We start from the raw sequence: 24,311 nt of genomic DNA, 5'->3' as shown, positions 1-24,311 counted from the left end.
GGGGAGGCAACAGGCTGAGTCTTACCCCCAGAAGGTGCCCTCCCTTGCATCAGAAATAGGGGGCAGGTACAGCTAGTCTAATGGCAGCTTATGATAGCAGTTACAAGGGAAGTAAGTTCAGGACAGAAAAGCTTAAAGATGAGTAGTTTTACACTTGAAGTAGACAGGAAATACATAAAATTATACAAAAATAAAAATATTTTAGGTTGTAGTCCAAATATGTAATCAGTGGATACAGCAGGTATAACCAAACATCCCACCACTAATACACAGCAGTACTTACGGTGCATGACCGCACCATAAAACGTTAAAAAATATTTTAATGGGTTCCACTACAAAAATACTACAGGTACTCATTCACTCAGAACACAGCTCAAGGGTAGCAGACTGTATTCCAGATATCCTCTGTGGGTTTTCTCGTTAATGTAATTTAGGCATTTTGAATTTCAAGTCGCTTTTCATTTTTCCCCAGCAGGAGAAAATACAATAAGATCATCAAATGCTTCAGCTGCTGCAAACTTCTGGGCTTTGCTCTTGACTGGGGTGAAGGGAAGCTCAGTGTCAAGCATTGGCTGTGGGAGAAATTGGAGAGTGAAAGAAGTGCCTGAGGAACAACTATCTGCTCTGCAAAACACCACTGCAACAACACACGCAAAATAAGCTAATAGCAAATTCCCCTTTCGCTAATGACATCTATATAAACACCAGACCAACCGTAATTACTGGCAGGCAACCGCTTAGGTGTGTCCTGTGCCTGCCTACTTGAGAGGCCGCTTAAACATCACAGGGCAAAAACGAGCAGAGGGCTTTCAACAAGGGAACAGGAGAAGCATGCAACTCTCCTGCCTCTCGCTCAGCGCTGAGGACACATCGCAGCTTTAGGACAAGCAAAGCACGGATCTGTCGGGCAGATCTGAAACCTGCAGCGGTTCAGCAGAGGCACTAAGTATACTAAAATGCACTTGCTTATAAGATACTGTTTAAAAGCAACTGCCACAGTTCAAAATCATGTACCGCTCTACATGCCATAACTTCCCGAAGAGAAATTTTGCAAGCTTGTTTCTAGATGTAAAATAAGAACTGTGTATTTCAAGCAGCAATCCATATTTTAAAGAGGGCTTTTCATGTGAGACCAAGGAAACTACACCCAAATTGTTTTAACAAGTTGAAAGGTTTTGCACACCTGCTTTTACCTGTTGAATCTTACTTCCAGCTCTGAAAGATAAAGCTGTTAGAAAAAGAGGGATGGGACAAGAGCTGGAAAACTCCAGGAGAAAGTGGAAGGAAAAGACCAGGTCATTCATCACGTTAGTAAATATTTACAAGAAAATCCACAAGAAATAAAATTTATGAAGGATCTATCTGCTAAGAATCAGACATTCTGTTACAAGTGTCTTGATTCATCCTACACACATCGTGTGCAGTAAGGAATAACAGTGTGAGCACGAGCAGGGAGACAGGAATTGAGGCTTGTATTTGGAGTAAGTTATGTGAATTGGCTTGATAACGTTACAGAGATCAATTTACCTCGTGCAGTAACTGTTTCTGTAGGAAAGGCTAACAGTGCTGTAACATGCAGATTGCCTTAGTCAAATAAACCTGAAGGTCAGCTTACCATATCAAAAGGATTTCTGCCCATGGATGTCAAATCACTACATGAAGCATCTGAAAAATAAGAATATTTCATTAAAAAAAGTTAGTCTGGTGCTGCCAAAGCTCAAATAAACTTTTCTGCATTTCCTGACAAACCCCTCCCCCCCCTAAAAAAAAACAAACCCCAAACCCTAAACTGTCTATACTTACTTCAACTTCAAGCCTTTTATATTCATTTCTCCTTTACATATCACACGGAAACTATACAGAAGAATCCGAGGGCCACTGTTTGCTCCTGTGCAATGCACATATAAAGCATACTAGCTAAAGGAGGTTTTGCTAATACCATGCCTAGATTAACCAAGCTACAACGATGGTGACATCAAAAAGTAATATTTAGACTACCATAAAACTTCAGAATAATCGTAAGGCCCCAGCAATACCGCACATACTAAGCAGCTTTAAGATATGCACCTGTTTGATGTATTTTTGGTTCTCCAGACTGAGCAAAGTCAGTCTCTGTGCGGGTCTCTTTCTCTGGACTGCACATGACAATATCTTGTCCTTGTTCTGCAGCAGAAAGTTCCATCCCTTCCATGCCATCCATTAGTTTTGATTCACTGCTAAAATTTTCCTGCACCTGGAAAAGAAGAATTTTAACTGTTCCTTGTCCTCTGAGAGGCTAAGATGTCTGCAGTAGCTATATTTGCTTCCCAGAGAGCCAAAAGTAAAGCATTGGTGAAATTAGACAGACATGAGGCAGCGCCTATGACACGAGGAAGCTTTCTTATTTTCTCTTTTGTCTGTAATAAAAGGAAGCTTGTCAGCTTTTGATGCAGAAAGTACACGGGTGAAAAGGTAGACAAGACATTCAAGGGATGCGAGTTTGCAGAAACCAGCATGTCCCTGTTACATCAAACCAAGCCCATACACCTAATCCACAGTTTTTATAGACAATTCAGGAGAGACAGGGTTTTAACTCCAGGCACTATACAAAGGAGAGGCAGGACAAGGCTCGCAGCTTAACGCTGCGATCCATTTCTCACTAAGTATTTCCCAAACACCCTTGTAAGCTTGATAATCTCTTAGAGAATAGAAAGGAAGTTCTTCCACAGGAAAGAAGATTTTGAACTTAAAGTGCCAAAAACATTCTGAGGATATTCTCTAGTGAGACTTTACCTCAAGAAAAACCTATCAGCGATACCACAATTTAAAGATTACCACAGTTTTCCCCAGAGAGCGACATCACCAACAAGTGGTTTCTCATTTGACAGGGAAAGGATGAAGTAAACGTCATAAGAACAAATTAGTAACCAAGATTATTATTTTTTTTTAAAATATATTATATATATGGGGAGGTGGGGGGAGGAAATGACTGCTGTAGTCATGCACATATCCAAGCAGTAACAAATAAAATTAAGATACTCCCTTTCCAACGAAAGGTACTGAAGGATGATTAACTGCAAAGCACTGGCTTTCACTGAGTAGCACAGTGTCAGCTAAACTATGCAGGCCGCAGTCCTGGCTTTTTTAAGGCTTCTCAAACATACGCATGTCACCACGTCCTCAGACATTTCAGGGCATGGATTTCTGTACTCTGATACTTGTATTAGTAACACGGCTCTCGCTCCACCTTTAAACAGTGTAACAGCCCAGTGCTCTGCTGTGGCAGCATGAGGACCCAGAGAGGTAAATACTACTGATACCTTTAGTCATGGTCCCCAAATGCAAAAGCATTTAAAAAAAAATCCACACCAGAAATGAGGTAGTGGACTTCAAAGGAACATTGCTTGCTCAAGCAAAAAGTGTCATCATCCAGCAGCCAACAAAAGATACCTCCCAAAGAGCTAGACAAGGTCCCCAGACTGCAGCGGTCCCTACCTATGTCCGTACTGAGAAGGAAAAAGCACCAGCCTGAGGAATACAGGACGAGGAATACAGCCTGATGAATGAGGGTTTGACCCAAAATCCAAGTGTCTGGGGCTAATAAAAAGAACTTTTCTTTTGCTAATAATAAAATATTTAAAGCACATAAATAAATTGCGCATGACTTACATTAGTTCGCTCTGCTGTGCCAGCAACAGGATTGCGTCCTTCTGCATCTACAGAAAGGCTGAAAGAGAAACCAAAATGTTTTCATTCTTCTCCGATCAATCAATCACCTTCAGTCATCTTTTGACTTATCCAACTGATCTTACAATTTGTTCTGCAATTACACTCGCTTGTTTGGCACTGGTCAGCTATATCAAATTTTCTGGGCAAAAAATAAACTTCTATCCTAGCAGCAAAATTACATTTGGGCAAAGCTCTTAATATTTGCTTGAGGGAAGGAAAAGACAAGGACTTTGCAACCTTTACCACTGCCAAATTGGAAGGTAACATTTAATGGGTATTAATATTAATTCTTTCAGTTAAAAACTATAAAATTATTTGTACAAACTTAATTAAAAGCTGCCTTAACATGTTTACCTTTGTTCAAGCAAGCCACCAGGGAGTTCTTCCAGTGGGGGAGTTTCTCCAGTGGGAAGTTGGTGCATTTTCAAATTTTGTGCTGGGTGGAAGCCTTCGAGCACTGGCGATGTTTGTTTTGCAGTTGTATCCTCAGGGTCACAAAGAACAGAAGGAATGCTCTGAAGCAAAGCTCTGCTGGATGATCTTGGAGTTGCCAGTCTGTCGGAAGTCCGCTGGGAAGATCTGCGAGGTGTCTTTGAAAGCAAGCCTGAAAAAGCATGTTTAATGTTTCATTACTACAGCCGTTTCCAGAAGATGAAATTAACTGCTTGTTTGGATTCTAGCTAGGAACACTGGCTTTTTCGGCTTGCTGAATTGTCTTATACAAATATTACATTGAAGTCTTATACACACTCTAAGGAGAAATTGAAAAGCGTTGACAAGAGTAGGTCAGTAAGTTACAAAACTTCCTTAACTCCAGCTAAGCAATTTAGTAATAACTACCCCTTCACAAAGAACCTGAAATAATGAAACTTGCTATTCTCATCAAAAAGTCTATCAGGTGAAAGCTGTCATTAATTTCCATCTTTTACATTAGATAATTTTAATAGAATTAGGACGACACAGATTCAGAACCGATTCTTATAACAGATTCTCTGCTAGAGCTTGCTTAAACCCAGTGCTGCTCAAAGCTTTCCAGAAGGAACCCTCTGCTAACAAGAGGCATATGAAAAAATTGCTAGTCTTGTGAGGAGGAAAGAGATCTATACACAAAACACAAACTGGGAAATTCAAAGCCAGCTTGTGAACTAGAAATGGGAGAGAAGCAGAAAGGCTCCTAAAGAGTCAAGCATTACTGAAAATACTGGCTTTACATAGATTGCAATAAGGTAGATACCGAAAATAAAGTTACATATTGAGCACCTGCTCAAAAAACCCTATTAAATTGTTTTTATAGCAGACTATAATTATGCTACAATCTTGTTGAACAGGAGTACAGATTACAGGTGTACTTTATTTGCAGCTTTGAAGACAACACTGCAAGAGATCTAGTTTAAAAAAAAATAATCCCAAATCCTGTCTTACAAATAGAGGACATTAGCCTGCACTGACTTTGAAGAGGTTTGTCAGCAAAGTCTGGGAACACTCAGATTAAAACCTGATTGTTAAACTTGTGCTAAAAAACACGAACCAGCTGCTTTCACCTCTCTGTCTAACAGAGATTTCATGTTACCATAATCACTCAAATCAGCACGTTCATGTAGAACAGTTTACTTTGGATCCCTGACATAATTAACTACTAGTTGAAATATTAATTTTGTCCAGTGCTGGAGTTGTATCCAGTATAAACAGCATAATTCCTCTCTCCAATGAGATTGGTTAAACTTTCTTCAGTACTTTCAGGTCACAGAAATCATGATTAAGCTTCACCCACCTGGAAAATTTTTCACAGGGCTTTCAATTCTGAAAAATCCCGCTTCAAAAACCACTTTTTCTACTTCTGGTACCTTCTCCTCATGTGTACAACCATCAGCTCCGTCCTGCTTCATTTTATCCCTCATAGCTGCTTTTATAGCAGCAAGCCGGTTTCGGGCAGCAGTTCTTCCAGCCGCTCCCAGCTTTGGCTTAGCCACTCCGTTTGGAATAGTCTTTTTCTGAAATTGTAAGAAAGTGTAGGTCACATCTGGAAGCTTCAGACAGAAGCAACTGCACATGAACGCTTACACAGCTGCTGGCTACACACAGAGACAGCAACAGGCATGTTGGAGACAAGGTCACCAATCATCTCTGCAATCTCTTGGCCTGCCATTCAGCCATTAAGGTTAGTTTGTGATGACAATAGCAACGATTTTTCATATTAAGTCTGCAGTTCAGAAATACTCAGTACGATTTTTTTTACTTAACAACTCCAGTTAACATTTTTAAAAACAGCGGGATACAGGGACTCCTAGTGGCAGGGAGATAAAGTAACTGCAGGACAGACACCACCAGTCCGCCAAGTCTCTCCTGGCATTTGGCTTTTTCAAAGAAGGAAATTTTGTGTCTTGTACCACCTGTAGAGTTCTGACACTGATGGGCAGCTCACACAGGCTACATTCCTTCCAGTTTCCTGTGCCTGGAGTTTCTTATCGACCTTCATATAATTTTTGGGATTAGCTGAGCAGTCTCAAGGAACTGGATGGAGTTCAGGCGATGCGAATAAGACTTGACAGTCAGTCAACAGAAGCAATTATATATTCCAAACCAAAGACTAGATAAAATAGCTTACATTAAAGCTTATTTTGCAATAAGCAATAACTTATTTTGGATAGTGTCAGAACCACTTGTGCTTAGAGAATTAGTAGTATCATGCTACCCATGGCACTGTATTAATGGGACACCATTATAATTTAGCACTTACAGCTCAAAACTGGCAGTCGCTGCCAAATTCCTGTGCAGTTTCCTCTTCAGTTAGGTCAGTGCCAACACCAGTGGCCCAGAGAAGGTGTTCTACATCTGAAGGGTAAATTTCTATTCTAAACTTAACAGACTTGCCTTACTAGCAAAAGTCCGATGGCTCTCTTGGAGTCATTGTTAATTCTTAGTTCTAATCTTCCTAGCCAAAAGAGGCAACTATCACTACACACACCAGCTAATGCAAACACACTTGGGAGATGCGAGGGAGAGGCCAGATGAGTAAGGCCTTAGAAGGAACCTCCATTTAAGAAGAGTATTCATCACTGCAATAGCAGCTTACTAGTTATTTGAGATATTTCAACACACTGTTACATCTCGATGCCTTAGGAGGCACGCTTCAGGGGCTATTCATACCTTGACAATTGCTTTGCTTGGGACATTAAGCGTTTGCCACTCATTGTCTTGAAGCTTCTTCAGATTATCAAATTTTTTATTCACATCTTCTATCTATTGGAAATCCCAGAAAAGTCCAGGTTTAACTTGCAAGATTTCTTAGATTCACAACAGAACAGTGTTTCATAAAATCAGGCAACAAATTTAAGCGTAGGTATGCATTTAAGTACTTTTGCTTTAAATACAGAAGCAAATTGAACCACCAACAGATATTAAGTATTAAATGTTCTCCTACAGTTGACATAAAGGCTACACTAACATACACAAGCTTCAGATTAGATGACAAGACTGGTATCCTTTCTGTAGTTTAGGGCTTAGTAGGGGAAGTAGATCTTGCTGAACAATTCTATAACGCCTTAAACGAAGGAGCTGGTTTATAACCCGTTCTCGTGCTGAACTTAAGCCCTTTGACAACAGCTGCATTTAAGTAACGTGAAAGAACACATTGCATAATCATTTTTACACCAAACAAGCCCAAGTCTTCCATTACATAGGAAACATGTCATGCAAGCTTGTTTGCTCTTTTAAACTGCTGGCCTGAACAGCTTCCTGATGCAGTTTGTGCTTTTTCGTGCCATCCTGCGACTAGAGACAAAGTCGCTCTGCAGCATGACCTCCTCCCTGACTGATAATGCAGCAGCCTTGTTCTCTCTAGGCTTTGTAATGGAGTCACTTGCCTCATTTGCTAAGTAAGGCCATACAAGGCTTATGTACAGCGGACTGGTCACTGAAGTGACAAGTGCTTTACATCCTCCCTGAAACTCAGAGGACACAAACAAAAAACAAATGCAAAAAAGGGACAGAGTTAGCAATTCTGTTATTCCAAGTTTATCTAAGGGAAAAGGTGGGGATGCTCAGGACAAACTCAAGCTGCTCCCAGATACATAGTAAGCATAAGTAAACCCTGTTATTCAAGTTACAGGTTCTAGCAAAGTTCCCCTCAAATATCTCTGATGTATAAGCAGGTCAAACCCATAACGCTTTCTGGAGGGAATTAAGGACCTACAACTAGGACCTTAACAACAAATCGTCCTTACATTTGATTTAACTAGTTACAAGTTCCTTTGTGGAATGCTGACTTACAAATACTGTCGAGAGCTATTTTTATCTTTTAGAGTATTATATTTCATTCTGAAACCAATGGAAGCATCAAAAGAGAAATAGAGATGAAGGTTTTCTACCACCTAAGCTCACCCCAAAATGTGGGTATTTTAACTTCTGCTTTATGCTCAGACTGAAGCATGGAACCCATACTTTTCAGGTAAGATCTAGGACTTTTCCAAAAGCTCCTAGCTTTTGGTCCAGGTAGACATTGTGACTGTGTAGTCACTCCAAACCAGAATAAGACTTGGCCACAAGCCTTCATTCCAGAGAAAAACAAGATAGACCACAAGAAGACACAACAGATTAACAGGTCCATGAATTCTAAATTGTATACCAGCTGGTACTATGCACCATCAGAAAGTGTTAAACAAGGACCTGTGTTTCTTAAGCTGAATATTCAAAAAGAATCAAATATAGAATCAATCAAAAACAATACTCAAGAAACAGAATTGTTTCAATCCATTGCTCATAAATAACTTCATCAACTTTATTCTAGAAGGTTAACATGTAAGTACATACCTGAAAATTAACCATGTCCCAAAACCCATCTAAGTCTGTACACGTCGTTTCTTTTTCACCCCGTTTAAATTCACAATTATCCACGAGTCCTTCAAACTGTTTAAACCTTTCTGCTATGAGCAGTCTTGTCTGACCAATTGTGGTGCGAATAAGATCTTTAGCTGATAGCGACAAGAAAACAATGAAGTAGATCTTAGAATAATCCATCATCTCACAATTGATTTCAATAAGTATTTGAAGAGCCTGGAGTTTGTTTCTTCTTTAAACTAAGTTCACATATTGCAGACCTGCAATACCATTCAGGCGGGGCATACCTATCCATTGAACTGCTCTAAACTTGCTTCGTTCAAAAAAATGTTACCATCTCCTTAAGTCTTTAAGATAAGCATTGACAAGTCATCTTCGTTCTCCCAGATAACGACACTTACTCAATGTCAAAACCTAATTGTATTTTTTATAAAAAAATCAGCTTGGTTAAAGTTCATACATTTAAATATACTTAAAACTGACAACAGAAGAGCTACTGCAATACGCAGTTTGTTCACTTAAATGAACCACTCTTGTCAGTACTACACAGAAGTTTTAGCATTAGGAGATAAAGCATGCCTTTTTGTCTTGAGGCAGATACAACTCTAAACTTTACTAATACGACTTTTACTAAGTGCTGTAGACAGTGCTATTTTGCAAATATATTCAGATACGTGTACTTCCCTCCGTCCCCTTCAGTTACCGTAACACCCCTTGTAATGCCTATTAGAGTTTAGTCTCACCATCCTCTGGAATGTCCAGCTCAAATTTTCCATCCCACTGGAGGCACTGAGACATCAGCCTCTCTGTCTCAGACTGAAGAATGTTTCTGAAAATAAAGGGATATTTATTAAAAAAAAAAGTCACATTTTGGAGAACTTTCTAATTGCTGTCACTACTTGGGACTGTTAGTGGTTACTACCCTTTTGCCTTCAGAGAAACTACACTGTCTTTGGAGCAAGAGCCATTAGGCTGTTTTCGTTTGCTGACTGGCTGAGATGCAATTTCTTTTCTACTGCTTTCAAGCTTGTGTTCCTTAGGACAAGGTGCCAGTCTCCAGAATTGTATATTCTTTACTTACCCTAGCAATACAAAAAGGGAGATAGGAACATGTGCCTACTCAGGTCACCGCTGACAGACACCAAGCACTGTAAGCTAATCTTTGCAAGATGTCTCGTCACTCATGTTAAGGACCTCAGAACAGAAGACAGGGAAGTGAAACAACTGAACACAAACCTGAAATAGGGCACATCATGCTCTTGCTCTCTTATATCATCTGACCTCATTTCAAGCGCTGTTATATCCGTAGAGACAGGAATTGTTTCATTTGATCTCTGAATGGAAGTTTTCTCATCCGATTCACTTGCTGAAAAATATGAAGGGTATTTGTTCAGAATCCAGCGGAAAACAAAAACATTAGAACAATAAACTAAATGTGAACTTCATACCTTTTTCTCCTTCCAAACTTGTAGTGATTTGCTGTTCTTGAATGCCTTTAGCAGCAGGTAAAATTTGACTTTTTAAATTAGACTCTTGTGCCTCAGCTTCACTAGATTTTTCAACTATATTACTGGGAACAACAACAAAAAAAGTACATTTAGAGTTCAGACACATTGAGAAACTGACATCAAATATGGCCAGATACACCCTACCAAACGGGGCATTTTTGTATCTTACACTCAACACTAGAGAACGCAAGCAATTCCTATTAAAATTAACAAATCTGTGAATAGACACATATGGCACAAGTCCCTGATATATGGGAGCTGCTTTACTTTAAGGCATAGACAGGATTATAGATTATATAGCTTGCTTTGCTGTTGTATTAAGTCCACCTTTGATCAAGCAACATCAGCAACCGTGATGATCAGGTGTTTCAACTCCACAACGGTTTGTTACACAGGGAACCTCTCTATAGAAAGCTGATGTCTTCCATAGCATCAGAGAGGTTCGCTTGCATTTTAGGCCATTAGAAGAAAGAATCTTACACTGGAGATTTCAAAAAATCCCAGAAGGCATTTGGTGTCAAAAAAGCATTTGCCCTCGAAGGAGTCATGGGTGTAACTTTGTAGGTCGCTAATCCATTTAATGGCTGAAACACAAAGTTTTGAGGTGCAAAAGAACGTGTTCTGGGTCTCCCTGGAGCAGAATTGGTTTTGTTTTCCCCTGAGGTCTGTTCCTGTTGAAGTTCTGTTGACAATGAATGTTTAGAATCAGCTGCAGAATCTTTCACCGCTGGATCCAGCTGAGCATTCTTATCCTCTTCATGTTTAGAAGGAATTACCTATAACAGCACAAACAGACAAAGCAAAGACTATATTACCAAATCAATAAATTGTTTACTATAGGCATGGGCTGAATTAGAACAGGACTGTCTGAAAGCCATCAGGAAAGGAACAGTTTCAGGTAAGTCGCTACAATAGCATGCATGCACAGAAGTCATGATTTACCAATGAGCCCAACTGGTTTTGACACTTGCAAATCATTCTAGTAACAAGGATTGCACTTCACTACGAGGAATGCAGCACCCACTGAAGGGCCTAAAGTAGCAGAACACCTCATCAACCAAAACAGTAATTAAAATTAGCAAATGCTTGCTCCCATTGCTAGGGAAAAAGAATGCTTTAAGGTGATAAGCTCCTCAAGAGCAGAATTACTGGCTCCAAATCCAACTACGCCTGTTGAATAATCACGGTTTATACACATACGCTAACCCAAAGGCTGAAGAACAAGCTAAAATAAGCTGATAGCTGAGGAATGCAGCCTGAGACAAGAGCAGTTAGGACCACAGAATGTCCTTAAAAGAGGAGAAAAAGTTAATAAGTTGAATCCGCATTCCTATGAGATGAGTGACCAGTCAGTCATACAGAACACATTTCTGAGACACCTATATTGAGATACTGTTAGCTCAAACCAGCCAAAAGAGCTTAGGTTGTTTTTCAAGAAAATATGCATCTTCAATCCACTGTAAGTCTTGTTATACTTTAAGATACCCCTGGTTGGAATGTAAGCCTTGAGTTCAACTTTTAACACACTTGTAATGAGATGACTGTGGTTAGAGCAAGAGTTTACCAACTGGGAGCACAAAGCAAGTCCTGCCTGTGAAGAGGTACTTACCTGAGCAAAGATGTAAGTGCCTGTGACCGCCTGTCAGTGTTTGTGCATGATTGCACCCGGTTCAAGACAAACTAGAGCACAGCTGCAGTTACAGAAACAGGAGTGGAGATGGGAGGCGTGAGGCAGCTTTCCAGCCCCTCTGCCCCAGGCCTGGAGCGTTGCCTGGGGTTGGTGTGACCCAAGGGCAGGACCCAGCACTTGGCCTTGTTAAACCTCACACAATTAGCCTCAGCCCATCGATCCAGACTGTCCAGGTCCCTCCTGCAGAGCCTTCCTGCCCTCGAGCAGATCAACACTCCCACCCAATTTGGTGTCATCTGCAAACTTACTGAGGGCACGCTCAGTCCCCTCATCCAGATCGTTGATAAAGATATTAAACAGAACTGGCCCCAACACTGAGCCCTGGGGAACCCAGCTTGTGACCAGCTGCCAACTGGATTTAGCTCCATTCACCACAACTCTCTGGGCTTGGCCATCCAGCCAGTTTTTTTACACAGTGAAGAGTACAACCGTCCTAGCCACAAGCACCAGCTTCTCTAAGAGGATGCTGTGGGAAACAGTGTCAAAGTGAAGTCTAGGTAGACAACATCCACAGCCTTTCCCTCATCCACTAAGCAGGTCACCTGGTCATTTCTTAGCTTCTAAAGTCTCATAGCATGAAAAAGCAAGTTTCAAAAAGGAATGAAATGCACAAAATTTACAAATGCTGGATAAAACCAGCAAAGCAGACCTTTTTTATTTTTACTATTTAAAACATCAGACATGAAATATATCATGTAAGAACTTCTTGTCTAATTTAAATCATTGCCCAGATGTTGATTAGTAATCAAGTCATTCATATAAGCAAACTACAACTCATCTTAATTTTTAAAATATGGCAATATAAATACATACAGCTTCTTCCCAAGACTTCAGCTTATTAGTGAACTTGTTGCTTCTATGCTTGAACACAAGTGTATTTGAACTACAATTACAGCTTTTGGCTCTTAAATCAGTTTTACTTTTTTCCATTTCAAATATTAGATGGCCTACCTCCACGCTGTCAGGTTTGACTGCTTTCTTCTGCTTTCCTACGTTTGCTGTCTTTCTTTGTGACTGGTTACCTAGAACAAGAGAAACTCCCAAAGGTCAAAAAGGCATTGAATTAAGACAATCTTTCACCCAAAGACTGCCGTAAAAGTCCAGTAGTTAAATACAGGGAGAGACTGTTTTGTTTCTTAACTAGGAGGTGGCTAGAGGGCAGAGACCTAACTGCAAAAGTTCATTCAGAAGAAAACCTGGCCTAGGATTTAAAAGCCTACGAACAGATGTATCACCAAGAAAGGCAAACAGATTCATTAAGTCATTAGTCTTTAGATGCTGTCATATGCTAAAGATAAAAGTAATCTTATTTTCTTAGTGGCTGAAGAAATAATGGCAAGCCAAATTGAGTTCAGATTTTGAATTTCTATATGGCACAGAATTCCTATGGGTCAGTTGAAACCAATACTAACAACAGCTTTGCTTTCAGCCTAGGGGTTACATTCTGTCATATATAATACAAAGGACACTGCAAAACATTCTGGAGACTATTCCAAGCACAAGAATATAAACTAAAAGTTTCCCCTTCAGTAACCATCACGTTCCCCATATTCTAGTAAATAGACAAACATAGGCGAAGAGAAATTCCTGACCTGAAGAACACAGGCTACCATCTCTTCCAGAGGCATCAGTTCCTGATCACAGACTTAATAATTATATGTCCTTAAACAGTGATACAACAAACTGGCAAATCTTTACCAGTTCGAGTCTTGTTCTTTCCGTTTATAATTACCATATGGATACTGATGCTCCACACTGATGGATTTTATGGGAAACTGTCCAATGTTGATTCCAATATCTTGATTTAAATATTGCAATAGAGTTCCAGATGAGAGTCTACGTGATGCAGTATTTTGTCCTTTTCTTACATGATAATTTGGCATGAGTTACATACAGTCTATCTATTCAAAGGAGATAGTGACACAGCAGAATGCAGTGTGCTGAGACAGTTCAGAACAAGCTGATACGTAACTCTACAGCAGGGCACCTGAGATATAAGCAAGATCCTAAAGACAACAGAGCTGTCTTAGTATGTCATTTGACAACAAGTCTTACAGCAGCATATAAATGTGCATATTTAGTTTCGCTCGCTTATCCAGTATTAGATGGTATCTCTTCACAGCACACTGTTCCAAATACATATCAGGCTTGAGCTACACAAGCAGGTCTATATTCACTGCCTCACTTACCAGCAGTAGCTGTTGTTTTCAGCATCTGCCCAGCTGCAGAGGCGGCAGCTCTGGTGATTCTTGCATTTGAGGTTGTCTGGACTGCAGTCTGCAACACTGTAAGAAATGTTAATTCCAGAGATTTCAAAGCTTAGTAAGAAGCTGCCTTCAAGTAATATAATTGAAAGTTTACATTTTGGAGAAACCAGAAAACTGCACTAGCAATTATTAGTTGCATTAGTTTGCCAGAATCAACAGGGTTTTTTTTGTCAGTTCAGTGCAAGCAGTGCTAAACATGAACAGCACAGCTCAAGCAACGTTCTGAAGGATCTTGATTGAAGATGTTTTTGTTGCACAGTAGTACATCCAGGACCATCAAGGTACCATGCCACGCACAAAGCTTAAGGAACCCTTCTCAGTGTTCCCTGCAATCAGGGTGAACATCGTCCCCATTTTACAGATGAAGCTTTCCAGAGTTACAACTTGCCACGGTTATTTGCACAGCTGGGAAGCTTAAGCAAACCATCTGTGTAACAAAGTGATGGCCTGGTCATTATCTGAAAGTATTCTAAGGTCTGAATTTAATGTAATCTAACAAAGTATTCTTAAGACAAATTGTCCCTGGAATATTTTATAAAATATGACAAGTTCATGCACCGTATTACCCATCTTAAAAATGTTCATCTTTATTTCTTAGTCCTGTTTCTAATATACTTCAAAAACAATAGCATTCTCCTGCACAGAAAAATTTAACAGGAGCTCTATTTCATACTTTCCCTTTTAACATCTGCCTGAAATCTAGCAGCCCCGCTTAGTTACTGTTAATGCTATTCGTGTTTTTAATGTCAAGCTGCAATTCTGTGGAAGCTAGAATGACAAGTTGGGAAAAAATTGCTAGATAAATAACTATAAATTGGATTTATCCAAACATTCATTTCCCTAGTATTTTCATACTAGTGTTTAAATACATATAATGCATATTCTTGATTCAGCAAAAAAGGAATAATCAAGTCTAGCAGATGACAATTTTTCAAAAATGAAATGCTTTAATTATTATGTCAAACACCGATAATAGATCTGTTCAGTATTCACCAAAGGAAGGCACCACTGAAATGTATTTACATAAAGGTCTGCTGCTTGCTGATTTAATTAAATTAGCGATATAAAAGTCATTTCACTCTGAATTACTGAATATCTTGCATTAATGTCAATATTCCACATGATTAGCCTTAAGGCATGGACATCACTGTGCTATCAGGAAGAATTTCTAATCAAAGGTATTCTAATCCCTTAAAGGTGGCATGGGTTGGGCTTTTTTGTTGTTGCTTTCTTAAGAAATTTATGTACTTGTCACATAGAAAGTGACAGACACAGAAGGGGCTGTTGTAAAATATGAAAAGGTAGGATCATACTTGTCATTTATTGAAGACAACCATACATTTACTCAGCTGCACTACTGTGCATCAGAAGTCTGGGCTCCTGCCTCCAACGTTATATGCTAACATGCTTTACCAGTAGGCTATCCTTTTACAAACCCTTTTCAACGATGAGTTACCCAAGTGGTTTCATTTAGAGACCACAGACAACAGTGTATCTGCTGTACAGACAGAAGGAAGACTTCACTAAGAATACAATCATACAATCAGCTTTTCTTCAGGCTACCCACAATACCAAGGAAAACTTATATTTTATTTTGTCAGATATTCTTCATCTTTCCAGGTGAAGTCACTTGTTCTTCTGCAATAGCAGCAGCTACTACATGTGATATTCTTCTTAGAGCCAAACAGAAAGCTCTGCACAGCTCCAGATGCTAAGGCAGCTAGCAGGTGTGCAATTCTGCCTACTGACCTTTTTCTTTTCCCTCTCCCAGGGTTAATAATCAGTAACCAGGATGGCATTAAGTATGATGAATTCCATTTCCTCCAGCCTACAGAGGCAACGAGTACATGCAATACCTAGAGCCACACATGTGGTAACCTGCCAGCTGCTGTCCTTGTCAGAGTTGGTAGGAATAGCCATCCTAAAAACACCTTGTTTCCTACACCCAAGAACATACTGTGGATCTCTCCCAGAGACGTTCTTTGCCTCCCTCCCATAACGTCACAGCTACTGACTCAGGGGAAAAAACCAAACCAAACCCAGCAGCGTGCTTTCAGAATTGGATGTAGGGATCGTACTACTTTCATACCTTTCTCTTTTTCAACCCCTTTGCCTGTATTCATCTGCTTACGTCCTGCTTGCGTAGGGCGCACGCTATGCCCGTTGGCACAGACCTACAAGAGAAGATCATTTTTTGTGAAGTATCAGATTTTCAGCAATGAAGCAGCTTATTTCTTTCCTCATCTTTCTATCCTAAGCTCCAGTAAAACAAGTGGTCAAATAATTTGGCACACAGGCCTTTAAAATAAAGAGAAATTAAGGATTACTAAAATAACTCATTTTAGATACGTTAACATGCATTATCCAACTAATCAAGAATTTGTCAGAAAAAGAATGAAGAAAAATATTTAAGAAACAGTTTCAGTTTACTATGAAGCCAGGTGTCAATTACTGAGGCATCTTAGTACATACTACATGTTTTAAGAAACAGTTCTCAGGAAAAAAAACCATAACATTAACTCAACTCAGCTGTTCCTTTGTAAAATTATGACTGGAATTCCTTCAAATGCATTCAAGCTTTGTAAGGCAAGATTGCTATATTCAAAATAGAGCTGCTTTTAGAGATTACTGCTACTGAAATTTCTCAAACCCCCCTACTTTTTAATACAAGTAATAGCAAAGGGACTGCCAAGATTCACAGTAAAAATATGGCAACGTGGAAGTGGTTTTGCCTTTGAATGGTGTTCTGAGTGGTAAAGATTAATCAGGGGTGATACCTACAGTAATTGCATCTCAACAAAATACATCTCCAGTTATAAGGCTTTGAGGAAAAATTCAATAGAAATTTGCACAATGCTATACACCAGCTTTGGCTTTTAGACACTGGTTTTACATATTTATAATGCTGAGGACAGTATGGAAAACGCAAGGCAAAACCACCTATTGCTGATAAAATTCCCCAACAAAATAAAACAGACAGCTCCATGTCCAGCATGTTGAAAAAAGTATATTCAGCAATGGTGGTCTTGCACAAATTAATGTGAAATTAAACATTTTATGATTTTTAAAGCTTAAATATAATTTCAACTTTATGACATTAAGATGCCAAATAATATTTTGCTAATTTAACAGTTATGTCCACCAGATCTGTCACTGTATAGAGTCCAAGAAGTCAAACTAATATCACAGTTAGGCTAACTCAGTCTTTTTCTTTAAACAGGTGGATAAATAAGGTGCTATGCAATTTAATATGCAAGAATATTTTTAAATTGAACTTTAAACACAAGTGTTCTTTCCTACTGTAACAAGCTTTTAAGAATGCAGTCCATTTGCTGGGTCGTCTGCAACTTTTTGCTGCTAGAATGTGATCTACAAGAATGAACTGACTTTTTATAATCTGCATTCATGACACACTCAGCATTCAAGAGATTTGCTGGTTCTCCAAGCCAAAACCAAAGTATTAACTTCAGTCTCACTACTACCTCTACTCCTACTTGCAGTCCCTCTTGACTACAATAATTTGCACTGAAAAAGGATCCTGGAGATCAGTGCACTTCTCTGTATTTGTACTGACCTAAATCAAACTCTCTGTAGTTCAGTTCAGCACAATACAGTCTATCAGCTTGCTGAAAGCTTTTCTGACCCGATTTGTCTTTCTCAGCAGGCAAACCTTAGAGACAGCACTCAACATGCAAGCATACAACTCTGAGTTATGGTCTGAAAGATAATTGCCACCTTTTCTCTAAATTTATTTGCTGAGGTTTATGTAAAAAAGCAAACCATAGAGTGCTTGGACACCGCTGGTATCACAGTTTTTTCTTCTTGGATCTTGGCCTTTGATCGAGTAATCCTCCCAGAGAAAGCAGGAGCTGCCTGGAAACATCCCCAAGGAACAAGAGTTAAACTCCTTTCCCGCCCTCCCTGCCACTGTTAGAGTGGGCAAAAAGCCCAAGTGTGAAAAGTAACACGCCCGTGCAAAATGGGTCAAGTGTATAATTTGAAAAACTTTCAAAGTCAAGTGGGCTAAATAGGAACAAGTTACCAGTTCTAAAATAACTTAGCTGATTCATTTGTAGATGAATCCTGCCAGTTTTTGTACTAAAAACATAGTCAGAAGTACAAAAGTCAGCATATCACTATTTCCAGCTTCATTTTAAAGAAGAGCCAAATTACTCCTTTATTATACCTTATTATAAAATAAATATATATAAAGTGTTTACAAAATAAACTGTTTATTCAGCATAACACACATAATTATTCAAATTTCTGTTTGTATACAAATAGTATACTACATATACTTAGTTTAGATATTTAATATTCCTCTTATTACCTTCTCTCGTGGCTTCACTATCACTGGATCTTCAGGTGCAAGTGAAAGGAATCCAGGTGCAGTTGGTCTGTATAACCCAACTTTAAACACGCCCTTTTTTGCTTTCTCTCTCTGCTCTCTCAGTTTTCGAAGTTCCTTTTCTTCTTTATACCGCTGGAGCATTTCCTTGCGTTCATTAATCCTGCTGGTGGCTACATTTGTAGATTGCTCTGAAGCAGAGATGGACAACAGACATGTTAGAAAATCTTGAAGATATTTTTCATCAGCCAACAATCAGCAAGTCAGAACATTTCAAAAAAACTTTCCCAAGATAGAAGAGGACCATGCTAAGTCAAAGAGCAAAAGACTGTCTGGAATCTGTGCTTGCAAGTTTCAATTAAAGTCTTACAATGCAAATACGTGGGATCTATTAGCTTGCTAAAAGCTTAAATTCTCTTAATTGTTTTAACCCTTCCCACTAAAAGAGTATTCAACGGTAAATTTCAGCTTGCAAATACACATCCCCAGATCTCCACCTGAGGGATACTGTAAATTCATCTCCATTTTACAGCATACAAGCTGTTCCTGCAAGGTTACTAACATTAAAATTAACACTTTTACTTATTTAGTTTATTTGTATCAGTTTCTCTAGTCAAACACTTAACATCATTGAAAGTGGAAGTTTAGGTCAGCTTTAGATACCAAAGCCCACCTCAAGCTAAGAATAAATGAGGCACAAGTTATATGAAAGAATAAAATCTTAAGATGATGCCAAACTTAATTACATGCCTATCTGAAAAAATAGTCTCTACTTAAAATTTATTGAAGATAATAAAGATATACATTTCTTAAATCTCATATTTGACATTATTACATAGGGATTGCACTCCTTCCTCCAATAACCTTCTGCTATCAAAATACTGAAGGTGAAATATTTCTAAAGAAATCTGTTGACAATTCTAAAGATTAACTTAATTCCCTATGTCATAAGGATCCAGGAGAGCCAGGGAGGCAGAATTCAGAGTATATGCAGGTCCTATTTTCTGGGAGAAAAGTAATCAAAAATCTAGCAATTTTAAAAATAAAAGTATACCATTTATTTACCCATTTATGCTTATGTATACCCAATTATAATATACAATTACCCATTTCTAAGCATACTTTAAGCAAATAACAGACACGAGTTATATGTTAGATGAGATTTTAGATCCAGGTTTTTCACTTCTGGAATGACAAAGCAATCATTAAGAGACTTCCCACTGAATATTAATAGCTAAATGCATTCTTTAGCTGCTGCAGACACATCAGAGCAAAGCCTCATTCATACCACCAGAGCAGTGAGGAGGTTAAATCTATATTAAGACTTCATTTTCTTCATTTTTCTTAACAGTTAGAAGAACTGGTATCAGTCATTGTTTTTTAGATCTTAAACTTTCAAATTAACCTTCAAATTAAAAAAAAGGTCTTAAAACTTTGACTACAGTTAGGTTCCCGTGATAATGTTACCAAATCTACTTAAAGACATTTCTAATAATTTAAAAAAAGCTTTATAACAACTTTACTCACTCTGTTTTACACTGCTGTTCTCTTGAAAGCATATTTCACTCGTCTCATTTAGTTGAGAAATTCCCCTCTTTGAGAGCTGAACATTGACATCTGCCAATCCAAACTGTCTGCCCTTTTCAAACAACTTGTGTCTGTTCTCCTTTTGAAGCACCGATTTTCTGCGAGCAACTTTTGTTCTGAGGGCTTCTGTACTCAAATCTTTCTTGTATCGACTGGCAAACTGGGAGGTAGCAGCCATCTTGATGAGCCTAGGAAAAAATCATCATGATTAGGAAAAATGCTGTCATGTTTTGGTTCGCCCTTTTCATTAGAGTTTACATGTTACTAACAAAGAAAGCCCTTGGTTCTTCATTTCTGTATGTGTGCCAGAGAAAATGCAAATGACAATTTCAGTAATGAGTCTTCATTATTTCTCTTTATTTTATGCATTCAAGGGACTAATTTGTTAAGTGGTGACCAAGTCTGACACAGAATTAGTAGGGGACACTGTGTCACTGCCAGGGATTGTGCTCCTGGTGTGTTTTCAACACAGATGTTTTCCATGTTAAGGAGACAAGCAAGTAAATGACGAGGTTGTAGGACAATACTTGGAAGCGACATTGCCACTGAGCCTTTAGATTATACCCTATCTGATGGCAAGGCATTTTTGTCATGCATCAGAGTACTTGGCGCCATTTCCCAACCGAGTTTCCAGGATGCAACTGCAACACAATAGCGTTTATTTCAAGCAGGATTCCTCCCTAATTTTTCAACCTGAGGAAGACTCGATGCAAACGTCAGTTGGTCCGTACAGGCTGTGCTAACAGCAATGTAAAAAGCTCCATCCCCTGCATCCCACTGAAGCCTGCCTCGTTGACCGTTTTCATGCTTTCTTCTGGAGAGAGGGCAGAATCAGTTCTTGCAATTGGCCTTACGCTATCTGCCACCTCAACCAGGGTCTTTTAGAAATCTCATCTTCCGCTACTTATAGAAAACCGCTTTACAGTAAGGAGGGCGATAGGGCTAAACCAAATAGCCAACAATTACTCACTGACCAGTAAATCGGCCATTTACTGAGGTTCTTAATTTCAAGACAGCAAGTTTTAATCAAGCTAAAGGACTCATCAGTGAACTAGACTGAGATGATCAGCCTTGACTATGGGTGTACAGGATTTCTTAAAGTCAATCCCTTCCCCCTCCATTTGCTACCAATGGCCACAAACACCACCAGCCCCCTAACTCAAAAACCCAAATGTCAGAAGAGAGGACCAAAATAAACAGAACGCGTACAGAAATAAATAAGAATGTACTCTTAAACTGCATATACTTCTGGAAAAAGCAAGCAAGGAAAGAACCTGAGCTATTGTAAAAAGGAATACAAAGTCTCATCAGATACCATCGCTGCTGGCAGCGGCAGCTCCGTGTGCCCCACTTCATGGCAGTATTTACATACTGAGTAACTTGCAGAGCACGAACAATACCTGCACAACCACCTGGAATTGCTTGGAATAGATATTGGAGGTAACATATGAGTCTGAAATCTAAATGGGTACATTTTGCTTCTTTTTTTCCAATACATTCAAGTGCTGTAGGAGAGCAAAATGGTCAATGGAAGTGTAAATGAGCAAATGGAAATAAAAAGCTAATCTCAGCTTAATGCACTCAAATCAGAGACTGGATCTCTTTTACATAATCCTGGAAGAGCTGGTACATGCTTACATTTCATCCCACATCTTGCATTTCAACTTTCAGAAATTGATTAAAGCGGCCAGTTAGTTAACGATTGCAAATGATCAGACTAACTCTGCTGTAGTTCATAGGTCATATTTGCCTTGCTTGACATGTAAGTCACTAAAGAAGGTTAGTTCATGACCATCTCCAGTAATCATCTTTGGACTGATCTTTTGAGTAATTCCTACAGGAAACCATGAAGAAAACAGTTAATGGTAATATATCCCATACTATCTATCTCCTAGAAGAAGCAGGCTTTTTGAGCCCAGTGGATGAAACTAATTTCTAAAAGCAGCAGCTAGCGTCCAGACTCTCTACTCATCCTCTGTGGACTTGCAGGACAAATTCCCTGTGCCTAGGACTCCTTAAACATGCTTTAAGTACAGCCAGAGCCCTCTGAAAGCACCTTAATGGAAGGTCACATACTCTCTATCCACAGGATATACATTGTTACCTATCAGGCAAGCTTACGGAAAGCTGCATTTGCCTTAAACACTGATAAATATTTAACACATTTAAAGGATTTTTATGCTCTACCTTCTACTTGGAACAATATTTTCCTAGTTATTGTAGTGTAGTTCCACTTAAGGGCTTCTCCCATGAGTAAGCCTCAAGAGCAAGCAATCTACCTTTCAGTAAGTAATCCTGCAGCAGAATTCATCTATAACTCGAAGAGGGCAAATATAACGTAAGCAAAGATACAGACAGAACTTCCCACAAAGGTATTATTAACTCATACCCCAGGTCAGCAAAAGCAATGCAAGCCATTACCCATGATCGCTTTGGGCCCATTAAAAGTGTACGGCATGCCTAATGTCCTAAACATCTCAGTAGAACAGAAATATCCGCCTCCTTTTCTTTACAGGTTACGGTTTCTGCATGGTACCTTGCCTAAACAGGAGTCTAAGGGATTAATTGGCATTTAAATTGGCATAAATTCAAGACTGGTAGCAGGAAAGGGACAGAGAGCTTAACCAAAAGGAAAGGCTTGGGACTGGCTGGCCTCTGCTACCAAAATTAAAGTTGAAAAGTTGGTTTTTATAAAGAAGCAGTGAGGGAGAAGAACCACTTTTGACGAGCAAGGCCACAGGAGCCGGAGGATCACCTCGCACGGGTAACACAAACACATAGGCGCATACTTCGTGTTTTTAGCCCGGATAGCGACGAAGTAGAGCAGGAAACGCAAATATCGCTGTTTTTAAAGTGGAAACCCGGTAAGTTCAGGTGTTGAACAAGGCCCAGGCTCGGCGGTTCCGAGCCGGGGCCCCGGACAAGCCGAACAGCCCAACCCTCCGCTCCCCGTGGCGGCTCTGGGGGCGGCCGCAGCTGCAGCCCCTCAGCCCCCTCTCCCTCGCCGCCTCATCAGGGCGGCTCGGAGCGGAGCCGCCGCCGCCGCCGCCGCCGCCGCCGCCGCCGCCACCACCACCACCACCACCACCGCCACCGCCGCCGCCGCCGCCGCCTCCTGGCCCGGCCATTTTCGCCCCCCGGCCCCGCCGTACCTGCGCCGACCCCCACCACCTCTTCCTCAGCTCTTCGGCCCTGCGGCCCGCCTCGGCAGACTTTCAAATCTCGCCTGCCAACGCTCATTGGCCAGTCCTGGCCCGACCGCAGGCACTCATTGGTCCGCTCCCAGCCGACCGTTGAGGGGTGGATCTGAAATCGCAGAGAGGGTTGTTTATTGGTCTCCCGTGATCCCCATGCTTGATACTCATTGGCTGCGCTAAGCATCTCCCCCCTCGCACTTGCCGCTCGTTGGTCGGCGGAGTGCGGGAGGCGAGGCTTTCCTCTGGTGCCCCGCCCGCCGCGGGAGAGCCGCTCTAAGATGGCGGGCGGCGGTTACCTGAGGGTGGAGGTGGGAGCGGCGGGGGGCTGCACCCGGGCTTGTGGTGCTCTCCCGCCCCGCAGGGACCCAGGAGCAGGATGAGGGGTCCCCGGTCCTCGCATCTCCCGGCAGGTCTATGCCCGTACCTCAGTAACCTCGCTGTGCCGCCTCCTGAGGGACCAAACCCGGCTTTACACAGGCCTGAGGTGGAGCCGGGCTTTGCTGTCCTTATATTCATCCCCTCCTGCGTCTGCAGGGTACGGGCCCTGCTGTTTGCTGGGGTGGGTTAGGTTTAATGCGATCCTCACCTGTAAGACAAGTTTTGTTCTGCGTTTGTTTATGAATTGCAAACCGCAAAAAATGCTAACAGAGAAACCAACCACTTGGTGGCACTGCAAAAATGTAGACTGCATTTGAAAGAAAAAGCGTTGCTGAACGGGGAAAAGGAGTGATGGTAAGTGAGGGAGGACAACCATGCAACAGCCTAAAACGCAGGGCCTCCGTATGGCGTTACAGTAACACGTCAATAAATTTTTATATAAATGTGGTAATGGTGGATGGAGACTGCAATAAGTGGATTAAAGGTAATTCGGTCAGAGTGCAGAGCTGTTTCCCCGCGGTAGCAATTGGTCTTGCATCGTTGGAGAGCGGCTCTGTGCAGCAGGGGTTGTAGTGGCCAGGGGAATGTCACCCCCCAGTTCCCTGTATAGACTGCTGGGATTACAGCAAAGATTTGCAAACATTGGCCATCCCGACTAATCCTGTCACCGATTTCCTATAGGGTAATAAAAGGTTAGTGTGGAGGTTATTGACTGGAGCCACGTTCCCCAATGGTATGAAAAAAAACCAGTTAAACAACAGAGCTATGGGAGTTTGTATTTGTGGACTCTGC

At 40.5% G+C, this 24,311-nt stretch overlaps 2 protein-coding genes across 5 annotated transcripts in view; one reads left to right on the top strand and one right to left on the bottom strand.

Moving 5' to 3' along the window:
* Window positions 1-302: 302 nt before the first annotated feature.
* On the bottom strand, window positions 303-23,172 carry DLGAP5 (DLG associated protein 5). 3 transcript variants are annotated; one of them, XM_075104286.1, is made up of 19 exons: window positions 23,097-23,172; window positions 19,885-20,132; window positions 18,340-18,548; window positions 17,790-17,882; window positions 16,099-16,183; window positions 13,932-14,027; window positions 12,694-12,764; window positions 10,533-10,828; window positions 9,993-10,114; window positions 9,781-9,910; window positions 9,288-9,373; window positions 8,518-8,678; window positions 6,856-6,948; window positions 5,480-5,699; window positions 4,063-4,312; window positions 3,649-3,706; window positions 2,068-2,233; window positions 1,616-1,665; window positions 303-572 (listed from the first exon to the last, which is right to left on the bottom strand). In XM_075104286.1, exons 2-19 carry the CDS (start codon window positions 20,120-20,122, stop codon window positions 459-461), a joined length of 2,538 nt encoding a protein of 845 aa, XP_074960387.1. In that variant the 5' UTR covers window positions 20,123-20,132; window positions 23,097-23,172; the 3' UTR covers window positions 303-458. The 3 variants fall into 3 exon arrangements, with proteins under 3 accessions (XP_074960387.1, XP_074960388.1, XP_074960386.1); XM_075104287.1 differs by lacking the exon at window positions 23,097-23,172 and adding an exon at window positions 22,132-22,152; XM_075104285.1 differs by lacking the exon at window positions 23,097-23,172 and adding an exon at window positions 20,214-20,251.
* A 260-nt stretch (window positions 23,173-23,432) lies between these two features.
* FBXO34 (F-box protein 34) overlaps window positions 23,433-24,311 on the top strand; it is a 45,994-nt gene continuing 45,115 nt past the window's right edge. For both annotated transcript variants that reach the window (XM_075104271.1, XM_075104268.1), the window contains exon 1: window positions 23,433-23,873. The gene's annotated coding sequence lies outside the window, so the exon portion shown is untranslated. The remainder of the gene's footprint in view (window positions 23,874-24,311) is intronic.

Source organism: Phalacrocorax aristotelis, chromosome 9, assembly GCF_949628215.1.
Source record: "Phalacrocorax aristotelis chromosome 9, bGulAri2.1, whole genome shotgun sequence".
NCBI classification, from domain to species: domain Eukaryota; kingdom Metazoa; phylum Chordata; class Aves; order Suliformes; family Phalacrocoracidae; genus Phalacrocorax; species Phalacrocorax aristotelis.
The sequence above is the reverse complement of the archived record's forward strand: the minus strand, read 5'-3'. Positions and strand labels throughout refer to the sequence as shown.

Bases quoted from the DNA above. Each gene is read 5' to 3' on its own strand.
- DLGAP5 (XM_075104285.1), bottom strand. From the start codon at position 20,236: ATGAAGAACCAAGGGCTTTCTTT. The intron at 10,829-12,693 runs GTAGGCCATCTA...GTGCTGTTATAG, and splicing joins TCAAACCTGACAGCGTGGAG to GTAATTCCTTCTAAACATGA. The intron at 9,911-9,992 runs GTATGAAGTTCA...CATATTTTTCAG, and splicing joins AAGTTTGGAAGGAGAAAAAG to CAAGTGAATCGGATGAGAAA.